This window comes from Trachymyrmex septentrionalis, unplaced genomic scaffold (genome assembly GCF_001594115.1).
Source record: "Trachymyrmex septentrionalis isolate Tsep2-gDNA-1 unplaced genomic scaffold, Tsep1.0 scaffold9, whole genome shotgun sequence".
NCBI classification, from domain to species: domain Eukaryota; kingdom Metazoa; phylum Arthropoda; class Insecta; order Hymenoptera; family Formicidae; genus Trachymyrmex; species Trachymyrmex septentrionalis.
Genome location: NW_017306091.1, coordinates 3,487,128 through 3,500,710, shown reverse-complemented (window position 1 = coordinate 3,500,710; position 13,583 = coordinate 3,487,128). Strand labels below are relative to the sequence as shown.

The window sequence follows — 13,583 nt, the reverse complement described above, 5'->3', positions numbered from 1 at the left end:
TTATGTCATTTTAACATGGAAAGATCGTATCGCGCGACCTAAAACTGTCAATCCGTCTCTTACTTAAAGCTTACAGCTCTTTTGATGTGTCCTCCCTTTTTAGATTACCGTCTGACGTCTAACATTTGCGTGTCGTTTCGTTCTTCTAACTTTCGCATGTCATCGGCTGGCGTTACGCGTTGTCACCGCGTAGAATTAATTAATAGTTAAGTCAATATTAGCCGGGAATGTCATTACGTCGGGAAATCTTCTCGACGCGTAAGTTGCTATACCACGATTAGCAGACCGCATAGAGATGGTGGTTAACTTCGCAGGGGATTTATTTGCTGTGTGTCTCGGAATGTGTGCCTCCCTTTGCCATTCGAATGCCCACTGATATGCCACTTATAAGCGTAACTTGACACGACGCGAGCTTTTACATTGAAATAAGAATCTTATTCTTTGCTGCGAGCGTATGTTTCTCTTCCGATACAAAACACATGCGAATGTAACAAGACGTCGTAAACGAGAAAGGCGATAAAAAAATTTACTCCAAATGAGCTAATTATGAACGAAAGACGAGTGTAATGTTTACGCTCACTCGGATAATATTTATAAATACGGTTGACGTTTTTGTACTTGTACACTGAGAGGGTAGTTCGTACGGTTTAAAATGGCGTGTAAATGTCTAGTATCTCGTTAACGTGAAAATTTGCGAAACCACCGCTGCGATTGAAATGATTCGCGGTAGCTGTAATGAGAGACGCGCGTTATAGGTAACCTTTCACGGGTTTCAAGACATTCGATCGACCGTCGATCTTCTCGGTAATATATTAGCAGGTAATAAGTAATTAAAAGCCGATGTCGATAGGAGAATGATGAGCGTGCGATATTGCGCGACGCGATAACGGTGCCAAGTTAAATACATTATCGAGATGCAGCCAGTGGAACGGGCACAAAGAAACGTTACTAGTGTGTCTTCAATTAGAAATTGTTTACGCCAGGTGGATGGTGTGCGGTCTATCACTATATCGGGACAATCTCACTGGCGGTTAATAAACGGCAGAAAGAACGTATATATACCAAGCCCGCTAATGAGCCCCTGGATTGACAGACAGGCAATCCGTAGGTGTAATGCGAGGCACACGCGGCCGATTACGCGTTTAGAAATTGAGTTCGCCGCTAATCGGTATCCAGGGAGGCATAAAGAATCCATCAGTGAAAGGAAATCGCAACTCGGATCGGCGAAACGCACACTCATCACGGGATCTATCCCGGTATCAAAACGGCGGACTCGCATTATCGTAGGATTTTATTCTTTCAATATCCTTCGCTAAAAATCTTTTTAGCTAGACATTTAATTTTAACTTATAATTATAAATTTATACGAATACCTTCGAAGATCGATACTGTAAAAGATTGATTTGTAAACACTTTGTAAAGAATTTTAAAAAAGTTTTTATATTTACTTTATATATATCATATATTAATCTATGCGTCGCTCGACGATTTATTCTTTTTTTTCGCATCCTAGTCTCGCATCTTAATCAACGTATCCAGCTAGATAAATGCTTAGAGGCGCTTATATAACGTGCCTGTCGATTTTTATATTGAAATGTTCTTTTATCGACAGTCGTCAGAATTAAAAAATTTCTAACATTTAAATACAAAGCGCCTTACAGTTCCGAGTGTTAAGATGTTGAACTAACATTCATTTAAATTAAATTAAATTAATTTTTAAGTTTATTATATAATTTTTAAGATTTGGGAAAATTTGGGGGGATTATCAGAATGATTGTGTGAATCCGTATAATTTATCGGCTCTCAATTTAGTTCTGAAAAAATTAATTTAATTTAATTTAAATGAATGTTAGTCCAACATCTTAACACTCGGAACTGTAAGGCGCTTCGTATTTAAATGTTAGAAATTTTTTAATTCTGACGACTGTCGATAAAAGAACATTTCAATATAAAAATCGACAGGCACGTTATATAAGCGCCTCTAAGCATTTATCTAGCTGGATACGTTGATTAAGATGCGAGACTAGGATGCGAAAAAAAAGAATAAATCGTCGAGCGACGCATAGATTAATATATGATATATATAAAGTAAATATAAAAACTTTTTTAAAATTCTTTACAAAGTGTTTACAAATCAATCTTTTACAGTATCGATCTTCGAAGGTATTCGTATAAATTTATAATTATAAGTTAAAATTAAATGTCTAGCTAAAAAGATTTTTAGCGAAGGATATTGAAAGAATAAAATCCTACGATAATGCGAGTCCGCCGTTTTGATACCGGGATAGATCCCGTGATGAGTGTGCGTTTCGCCGATCCGAGTTGCGATTTCCTTTCACTGATGGATTCTTTATGCCTCCCTGGATACCGATTAGCGGCGAACTCAATTTCTAAACGCGTAATCGGCCGCGTGTGCCTCGCATTACACCTACGGATTGCCTGTCTGTCAATCCAGGGGCTCATTAGCGGGCTTGGTATATATACGTTCTTTCTGCCGTTTATTAACCGCCAGTGAGATTGTCCCGATATAGTGATAGACCGCACACCATCCACCTGGCGTAAACAATTTCTAATTGAAGACACACTAGTAACGTTTCTTTGTGCCCGTTCCACTGGCTGCATCTCGATAATGTATTTAACTTGGCACCGTTATCGCGTCGCGCAATATCGCACGCTCATCATTCTCCTATCGACATCGGCTTTTAATTACTTATTACCTGCTAATATATTACCGAGAAGATCGACGGTCGATCGAATGTCTTGAAACCCGTGAAAGGTTACCTATAACGCGCGTCTCTCATTACAGCTACCGCGAATCATTTCAATCGCAGCGGTGGTTTCGCAAATTTTCACGTTAACGAGATACTAGACATTTACACGCCATTTTAAACCGTACGAACTACCCTCTCAGTGTACAAGTACAAAAACGTCAACCGTATTTATAAATATTATCCGAGTGAGCGTAAACATTACACTCGTCTTTCGTTCATAATTAGCTCATTTGGAGTAAATTTTTTTATCGCCTTTCTCGTTTACGACGTCTTGTTACATTCGCATGTGTTTTGTATCGGAAGAGAAACATACGCTCGCAGCAAAGAATAAGATTCTTATTTCAATGTAAAAGCTCGCGTCGTGTCAAGTTACGCTTATAAGTGGCATATCAGTGGGCATTCGGATGGCAAAGGGAGGCACACATTCCGAGACACACAGCAAATAAATCCCCTGCGAAGTTAACCACCATCTCTATGCGGTCTGCTAATCGTGGTATAGCAACTTACGCGTCGAGAAGATTTCCCGACGTAATGACATTCCCGGCTAATATTGACTTAACTATTAATTAATTCTACGCGGTGACAACGCGTAACGCCAGCCGATGACATGCGAAAGTTAGAAGAACGAAACGGCACGCAAATGTTAGACGTCAGACGGTAATCTAAAAAGGGAGGACACATCAAAAGAGCTGTAAGCTTTAAGTAAGAGACGGATTGACAGTTTTAGGTCGCGCGATACGATCTTTCCATGTTAAAATGACATAAAATTACTCTAATGATAATAAACTAGAATCTTATTAATGAGAATCAATTTCAATTTCTTTCCAGCATGATGGTGATTGTCAACAAGTTGTACCTTCCTTTCACCGTGATGACTAATTGTGGAAATGTTTTTTTCTCAAAGTTACGTCACGTATCTTCATTTGATTCTAATCTCAATGTGCAAGGTCTCAAAAATTAACTATCACGCATTATATTCATCGTGCTATTAACAACTTTGTATTTGTTTCGACAAAATGTTGAACAACAAACTTCTCTCATCAGTCGCGTTAAATGATGCATTCAAATCCTTTAACGCCTATCTTCCAAGGATCCAATTTTCTACATGCGTAGCCGAAAAGAAGTTCGATCCACGCGATGGACCGCGTACAACATCGCGAACAAGAACGATAATTGTCGGAATCATTAATAGATCGTTAGAAGGGATTTCATTCAGATGATGAAACGCTCTCAAAGGAACGTAACGCTCGTTCCTCTTTTTTTTTTATGCCTTCGAGACATCGAAGCCTTTTTCGCCGCTGGTACTTCTGCTGGAACGGAAGCTGCCCTGTGGTTGTTACGCAATTAACAGACGTGGAATTGACGGACAATTATCTCAATGTAGATATAATGATAGTGTCTCGGCCGTAGCTCTTCGTTCCTCAGCGATAAAGATACATTTCTTCCTCACATTTAATCGCACGTACGTAGATATTTTTAGATCAATCTTTCAAGCCCATTTCCTCCCTTTCGTAATATGCAGCTTTTCAATTCATTCTCACATCACGAGCGACTCTTAAGACAAGTACGATTGCCTAACAGCACCGTTTGTTACAAACAGATACCGAATGCAACGGCGTTGTTCTATCTAAAAATTCACGTTACGATAACTGGAGCGCGAACGGGAGCCATTCATAGGTTTCGTAACTATTAGGTTGTTCGGAAAGTAATTTCGTTTTTTCTTATGAAAATGAAAGACGATTTTCAATCAGACGCGTTTCAAATGATCATGAACGGTCGAATTCGATAAATTTAATCTCTCAGCGATCTCACGAGTTGTTATTCGCCGGTTTGCATCAATTAATGCCTTTATTGTGTCTTCATCAGCTTCAACTGGCCTTCCAGAACGTGATGTATCTTCAACATCAAAATTGCCGGATCGAAATTTTGCAAATCAGTTTTGGCACTGGCGTTCTGTCAATACATCTTCTTCATACACATCGGATAATTTTTTTCTTGCTTGAACAGCATTTTTACCTTTTCGATAGTAAAAAAGTAAAATATGCCGAAAATGCTGCTTTTCACTTTCCATATTTGATAGGGCACCAACCAAAATTTACTGCGTAGAATCAATCGAACTTTTTTCACAAGCAAGCCTTGCTATATCAGCTTTCAAAATATATAATGATTATGCGGCTTAAGTGTGAAGTTGACTGTGAAAAAATCCAATAAGTCCTCTGTTGGGAAAAAAACGAAATTACTTTCCGAACAACCCAATATCTCCAGCCTGGGTTTGTTATCGTGTCCAACCGTGGAGAACGAGAAGCATCTTCGATTTAACCCTAATAAGATCGATGGATCCCGCGAGACCGCCCGATACGAAGTAAACGCGCTCGCTTACACACGTATGCCAATTGTACGTATGTACGTATATCGACATCCTCCCGATCGAGTATAAGAAAACGAAAGAGTAGGAAAGAGAAAATATGAGAGAAGGAGAGAAGCCACAGGGACCAGATCTGTGAATTAATCCCTCTTTATTCCACAACGAACATTTCGTTGTTAAGACCTGATGTTTCACTGATAGCTGATCGTTCCTTTAATTATGCAACGTTACGAACTACTCATCGACTAATAATGACGGACAAATATCGGTATGTTAGTTTAATGCTTTCGTACATTGACAATATCTATCGCCAATAAAGCGTCCAGAGTAGACTTTTTTTTTTCTCTAAAAAATCAAATTCTCTACCGCGCGATACGAAATCGGCAACAGATACGCGAGATAGCTGCGCTGTCCCTTTTCCGACGGTGCTCCACGGCATTCAGTTCGAGCCTCGTTAACGGGAAATCGCGCCTGCGTGCGTATCCAAGGCTGAGGGAACTAATTAGCCATAACTTTCCGTAAATGGATTTTAGCGCGCGATACCGCCGGCTTTATTGCACCTCGCGGTCGCGCGCTTCTCTCGTCCAAGAATGCCGGTGGAAACGTATCGGGTCCGCGTTTCGGTCAGCAGATTGTGACGAATATTCGACACTGTTATGAACTTAATTATGCAATAGTGCGGTTTTTATCGTTGCGAATTCTCTCGTTCTGTTTCCGTATCAGTGGAATAGGTATGATAAGCACAAACGCATGACTTGATCGATCGTCGTAGCGCATACTTTCCCACGTTACGATTACGGAATGTAATTTGCTCTAGAACGGTAATGCGCACTCGGCCGATGTGTCGACCTTATTATTTTTCTTTTTTATCTGGATTATGGACTTCGCGACAGCTGTTGATAAAATTTTTAATCAATTATCTATGATCTGTAAGCAATGTTATCATCTTATATAATCTGCCGAAGAATATGAATTAGCGATTCAGAGTCCGTTCATAAATTAGGTTCAACTTTTAAGATATACAAAATTGATCGATATTGTCTTGATACGACTCGATATGTTTTATATTTCCGAGCTGTAAAAACATTATTCTAATTACACGTTCGGCATTTATATTATTTATAAAGTGCATTTATACCAAAGTGCTTGCGATCTGTAATTTGATCCGTATTTACCGTTGATAAGTAAACCGATAACGAGAACAGAATTTCATTTTATATCTAATTAATCGCGGGTGTGAAAGTGCTCCCAGTGTGCGTGCAACCAACAATACGTCACCGATTACATTCGTTCGTCCCTTTTTCTTCTGCACTCTCAATGCGAATACGTATTTAAAATTGCTATTGTTGTCAACTGTATCGCGCTTATTCACCGGATATTAGCGCACGTAAACGCGCGAGAGGAATAACTCGTGGAAATATCAACCGCGATATCAATCAAGAACTCGCTGCATGAGACTAGTACGCGCAATTACGGTAATTAGATTTTACATTAGTCGTTTTAACAGCTCACGCTTCTTATCTACCCGTCGCGAAATTACGCGTTGTAAAGACATAATAGAAAAAGGTGATCCAATAATATCTCTCCTGGCAAGAGTGTTTATCTATTCGTCACGGTGTTTGGTATAATGAACGGTCCTGACGGCGATACATTACAATTACAAAGTTTGCGCGTTGATAAAACCGCCATAATGCAATGAGCGAGTTTTCACTTAAAAAAGATGTTATCGTGCAGAGCGAGATATTTAACCGACAACATACGGAAATGTGTGTTACCGCGGAATGTTAACAACCTGATAATTCATAGATACGCGCGAATGTTATGACAATTTGTAATTCTGAAATACAAATCGCTGTGGGATATAATTTTAATAATTTAAAGATACAAAGAGCGTCGTAAAATTGTATGTAATTATATAAATAAATATATGTACGTATATGAAATATGTGTGATGCGTAACGCAAAGATAAATGTATTTATCAATTATATAAATTTATCGATCAAATTTTTGCGCAACGAACAGCGCAAGTCTTGGATCCGCCTAGAAAATTGTTACTCGAGTACCAGGTGAGAAATGGCTACACTTGATTTATGAGGCAGAGAGCGGCTATTTCTCCGACTGCTTAACTATTGTTTCCTGACAATAAGCGTATATCAGATATGAATGACACGAAGAAACGTTCTCTATCATTCATCAAGCTGGCACTCGGCCGGGAAGTAAAGTAATTACACGTTTTCCTGTGTCACTTGAAAGGACCATCTATCTGCACGATGCCGCAAAAACGTGGCAATAATACCGACATACTTCTTTCGAAAAGCAGATGATAATTAACTGTCCGATCAATAGCGTAAGGTGCCGTGATACATAGCAGTTTCGTTAAAAATAAGTTTTGCACAGTCGAATTGTCCACGTGTTGTACGATCGTGTACTTTGAAAATTCTTCGATAATAAATCATATTTTGCTGATAAATACGCGCAAATATACGCTACTTAAATTAAACCGATAAGATCTTAAATTATTTGTTATATTACAAAGATACGATTCCATACATATGTAACGTCGAAAAACTGTTTCATTATGAATTACGAGATTATTCTTCCACGCTTCCAATTTATATATTTATACAGTTGCACCATTTTCGCTTGCCAAGGCGTACCATAATTAATGTGATGTGCGTATGCTGTGTTTCGCTAATTAATTATTATTTGAAAAACGTGGCAGTCAATTTCACGAATGAGCAGTGTATTACACGTCAATCGTGACAGTAGTAAATTGCAGTCGTTTTACAAAGTCGCTTTCTCACACAATGGCGAGAAACATTTTCTCCCGGTGTTGAATATTTCTTCTCTGACTAAGAAATTTATACATTCGGCATTTACAGGCCGTTACACGCTCTTAATGAGAGATTCTATTCACGCGGATTAGGCAATTTTACTCGAACAATGAATGCGTAAAACTCATTTCGCCATTTGAAACGTTCTGCAATGTATTTCTTCGAATATTAATACGCGATCTTCTGCGCTGGATAAACAATGATGATAAATTTTGATTAATCATATTATTATACGGTATATTTGCCCTTATCCGTTCCCATACGAAAGACTGTATATAAAATACGTGGAATTTTGATGAGATCATAATGCGGATCGTCTGTGTCATATTTCAACGACGATGTAAATCATCGTTCCCGCTATGACAAATCGAAGCTTCGTCGTGGCGACGCGTTACATAGGCGATTGCCAAAGATTTCATTATAACACATCTCGACAAACAATTTTCTCAAATAACTCTTAACATGTAAATTCACCTTGCGATGAATTATTACGCCACACAGACGTGAAGCAAAAAGAAAACAAATTTGCATAGCGCAGTACACGAATATGATCGAACAACATTGATAACTTACCCGAGGAAGGCCTGTCCGAGTATCTGGTGCAGTAGACCCACGCTGGCCATAACATCTTTCCAGGATCGGTCGTCCCAGTCTGGTTGGACGTCGTGTTCCCAGTCGAAACACCGGTAGGGGAGGCCTGGTTGGTCGTTGTCGTTTCCGAGCTGCTCCTCTCGGAAGTGTCGGAGGACGATTCTAGGAAGTCCTTCGTTAGATCGATCGGCCTCGAGGACACTTTTTTAGGCCGGGACTTCTTCAGGGAGATAGGATCCGTGATTCTCCTGCCAAAGTCCGCTTTTAAAATGTTATCTATACTGAACTTTAGACCCGCCTGATGCTGCAAGTTGTTGTTGTTGTTGTTGTTGTTGTTGTTGTTGTTGTTGTTGTTGTTGTTGTGATGATTGCCGTTGTTGCTGATACTATTTTGCACGCCATTCGCGGAGGGCAGAGTACGCCCGTTCTCCTCCCTGGCGCTTGGCGATGCCGGACTCCCGGTGTCCCGTTGCAAGAGCTTGCTGACCGACAGCCGGTGCTGGTGCACCGAATTCGCCGGTACGTGCTGTACCTGCGAGCCCTGGTGCAGATGCGTGTGGGCGCTCGCGTGATGCAGATGCTGACTGTGATGCGGCATCAACGAGGTAGTCTCCCGCGGATCTCTGCAAGCGGCGGGATGGAGAACAGGCGACGTTGCTTGAAGCCCGGTGACCGTCATGGCCGACGGTGGTGACAACGAGAGTCTCGTTACTAGAGGAACGCTTATTGGTGTACGATGTAACCTTTCTACAGTTGGATAAACGATTTCGTGACCTAGGCCGTGCTGGACTCGCGCCGTGTAGTCGGAAATATCAGGTTCCCTAGAAGAGTATCGAGTAAGAAGATGCTGCTGATGACTGGATTGGTATCTAGGTACGGTAGCCTCTTGTACGGCTTCCGGTCGACCTGGGGACGAGGCGGTAGCCGAGGAGGAAGCCGGAGATCTGACGGAAGACGCCGTAGGGGACGACGGTGGTTGACTGTAACCAGGTGGACTTGGCGCTGGAACGTGATTATTGGACGTACGCTGATAATACAAATCATTGCAGCTGGCGGAGCTGGAAGGCGATGGCGTCGCCGACGTTCTCGTGTTCTCCTCGTCACGGAACTCGCCCCGGCTACTTGCGGATTCCTGGTCGTACCTCATAGAGCCGCATACACGCACACCAATCACGCTAGTTGGCGTCGGTTCGCTGCCAACGCTCAACACTTCGCTCGTGTCGCTCTCACAATCACTGTCCGCGTTGTTGCATTCTGTTCCCCGTTGCGTCTGATCCCGTTTCTCCGCGTCCTCCTGATCGTGATCCAGTCGCGAGATCAGGTGGTTCGACCTGATCTCCGGATCCGATGAGTCCAGACCACCCATCGCCTCCGGGTGTGTGCTCGACATTTTTTTACCCGAAGAAACACCCACCTCGCACAATGACAAGCTTCGTTTTCTCGATCCGATCACAACGGAACTTTTGTAGACCGAGTTTTCATGATGCCTTCTTCTCCCCGTAACGTTTCCTCAAGAGTTAATCATAATTCTCTTTCGATACTTAATATCATTTTTAATGATATCTTAACGGAAACGATCCGTCTAGCACTGATAAATGTTACTTTCATATTTGTATATATCTTTATTATTATCTGTTTGAGTTTCACAATTCTTTTCAACGTACATGATTGATTAACAAGATTATAATCTAACGATAGAATAATCCTTCTACCAGAAGAATTTCTCTTCACGATGTCACACTTTTTGACATTTACTTCGACCTCGACTGCGAGTTTTATACCGGCTAAACAGTAACCTCACTCGGTTTCATTCCGACGGATAGTTTCGCGGACTGTTTCAGTCAGTATTTATGCTTTATCTCACTTTCATTTTCGACGTATCCCTCGTCGTAAGTTTTTCTGACGATGTTTACACCATAAATTACTTTGAACAAGTTTGTTGCTCATCTAGAATACAGATGATCATAGTTAGAATTCCAATCACGGTGGTTCTGTTGTCGCAGCCCTTCAAAGTTTTTCGCTGTAGTAGTCTAGCACAGTGCACTTTCACATGTTTTCGGATCTTCGATCGGTTAGACGTTCCTTAGGCGCCATACAAAGGTATCACCGACGTTTCTCAAAGCGACGGACAATGCATTGGATGCGTCCCCGTTGTACTAGTTAGGACCACGATCAGGACGAAAATAGCGTCTGTGACAAGAGTAGGAACGTCAGAGTCAGTGAATCGCTCCGAGTAGATCGCGCCGATGAAAACGTGGAGTCCTTCGCGGCGCTGGTAGACGCGGGTTTCGACGGAGCCGTAGTGCGACGCCGTGAAACCGGACCGGGCCTGGTTGTCCAGTTGGTTGCCGCGGAACGTCTGCGGCGAGGAAGCGGCGGGAGGGCCCGTGATGGGCGTTTCTGGGTGTAGACCTGTACGCGTACACGCCCCCCAAGGTGACCCCCGAAGGGACGAGGACGCGGGTGAGGGACATGATCGCTCGACATCTGGTGGCTGACACGCGAACATGCCGCAGTGAAACGCCCTAACTCTCCCCACTCGGACGAACCGACGTCTCGTGGGCTCGCCTCATAGGTGGTCATCACGTCCCACTTCTTGCCGCGATCGGTGGCATCACCCCACCTCGCGCCACATCTAGAAGGCTATCCTTCTCCTACGCGCGCTCACCTCACTCGGTCGATCCCCACCCGGCTGGGTTGGGTAGTAGAGGTCTATTGGAGCGGCCGCAGCCGTCTCTCCCTCTCTCTTTATTCGCGGACTCTATTCCGTCGCGACTCGCGGCGCGTACCCTGCGTTTCTTCCGAGTCTGCCTGTATCTGCCCATAGGTGATACAGCTCGCCGCACTATTCTGTCCTTGTCGACCCGTTTATTATCGGTGTCTGTTCCTCTTGCTTTTATCCCCCCCCTCCACCGTTTACTTCGCCAGTTGCTTCTCTCGTTATTCTCTCCGTTTCCGTCTGTTTCGCCTTGTAGGTACGTTTTACGCGTGCTCTTTTCGATTCCTCTAGTTGCTCATATATGATTTAACACTTAGCCTCCGCTATGCTTAAAACAGATGATATCGTTGCATTTATCTTGTTTAGTTATATGAACGTTCTACACATTTTCAGGTCTGTTGAACTTGCTCCGACTTTATTAGTTTCTTCCATCTTCACATTTATGCTCTTCCACGTTATCTTCCGCTCGTTACTTTTTTGCGAACGAGATAAAAATATACTCGCCAGAAGTAAATTTTTACTCAAGATGGTAATCGAAACTATAAATCAGGCGAAATCGTAAACTTGGATCTAGACGTATCTATATATAATGAGATACTCTCATAATTACGGGGAAGAAGAACTGAATGAGGGAAGTTAAGAGAGCAACTCTCGCGTGACATGGAAATGCAGAGCAGGTAAAGGCCGCGAATCATCGGTAGCGATGGAATTACTCGACTATCGATTCTCCACGATTCGCATTTCATTCTCTTGGAGAATGGTAGCGTGCATTCAGCTCGTGAATCATGTATTCATTTTTCGCTCGGCCGGTGAGGAGCTTGGGCGCGCGTCAACATGATCCCGAAGCGATCGTTAAAGCTCATTATTAGTCGATCTTCATGCGGATAAGGACGTAACGAAGGTAAAAACCTATCAGCTTGTAAATTCCGATCTCGCAGATTTTGTATACGCCGGAAGATTAATTCTATGTGTGTGCCACACGGCAGTCAATATTACCATCTGTTCGTGTAATCAATTTCTGCATTAGTATAATATTCTTAACATTATGAATATTTAATTATAACAGTATAAATATTTTTTTTTTTTTTAAATAAGAGTGGACATCTTATTTCTTATTAAAAACTGACAAACTGTTCAAATTGACTTCTTCGACAACTATATGAAAGTAATATATTTAAAACGAGCTCTGAGCTAAATTATACTTACATATAATACGTATCTATCTCTGGATGTATTCTAAAGAAAACAAACCCATTTAAAAGCGAATTCTGTTAGTCGAAGAAATTTAACCGCTCGCAGATGCACTTTCAAGAACGCTCTTTTGTATCTCGCTCTTCCTTTGTGTCTCGCTCTTCATCTTCCAGCAAATTCATTTTATTCTACTAATTCAGGAACGCCATTGTTTGCGGCTTTTGATGTGTGTACGTACTTCTCAAGCCAACGCACAAATAAAAATCTGCTGATGTATGCTCTGCCATCATGTAACTTACTATAAAATAATAAATGGCATATTATTAGCGACACATTAACAACTCGTAAATTTCAATGCGAATCCGACAATCACCGAGAAGTGAGCGAGAAGCAAGACCGTCACAGAGTTTATAAATTCTTCCCATCGGATTATTCATTCCCGTTATATTACGTAGTATTAGTTGCGATAATAAAATTATATTTATTCTTCGTCACGAAGGACGTATTTGTTTCACTTTTTGGTTTTCTCTCATTGAGAAAAATTGAAATATAAATTAAGATTCTAAATGAGCATTGCATGTGCACATTTCTTCTGACATACATATGTTCGTTTTGTAAAATACATTTCGCGTGTACGATATATGATACGCATTTGCGTGTTTACTGCTTTGTTCATCCTTTGCAACGATTTTTCATTCTTTCCATTACAGTTTTCAACAAACATACGATGATCCCGAAAGGTATAGTTAAAGGTAGATCGAGGGGACGGAGAGAATGCGTTGTAATTTCAGGTAAAATTGATGAAAAGGTGGTATTCGAGCGAGATAAAAGAATCGAGAACGTGGTAGTTTCGCCGGAGCGTACGAAGTACGTAATGACGGAAAAAAAGACGTCTGTTAACAGCCGCGATCGCGGAATTAAGGACGATATCCTCGCTCGCAGCATGTACTTCAGCCTCGAACTCGTTACCGTCGGCCGGCTTCGTAAATTTCGTTAACGCGGGCTACCCTGCAATGCCCTGCATTCCCGCCTTAACGAGCGTCCACGCGCTCGTTAGTATCCCTAAGGCCCTCGCTTAGGTACACCCTGTAAGTTAGCCGGGACTTGCTGC

At 41.8% G+C, this 13,583-nt stretch overlaps 1 protein-coding gene across 2 annotated transcripts in view; it reads right to left on the bottom strand.

Moving 5' to 3' along the window:
- Nucleotides 1–10,262, bottom strand: part of LOC108756011 (probable serine/threonine-protein kinase DDB_G0282963) — a 77,145-nt gene extending 66,883 nt beyond the window's left edge. For both annotated transcript variants that reach the window (XM_018499543.1, XM_018499544.1), the window contains exon 1: nucleotides 8,545–10,262. In XM_018499543.1, the coding sequence (XP_018355045.1) occupies nucleotides 8,545–9,952 (1,408 nt within the window). In that variant the 5' untranslated portion in view covers nucleotides 9,953–10,262. The remainder of the gene's footprint in view (nucleotides 1–8,544) is intronic.
- Nucleotides 10,263–13,583: the final 3,321 nt, after the last annotated feature.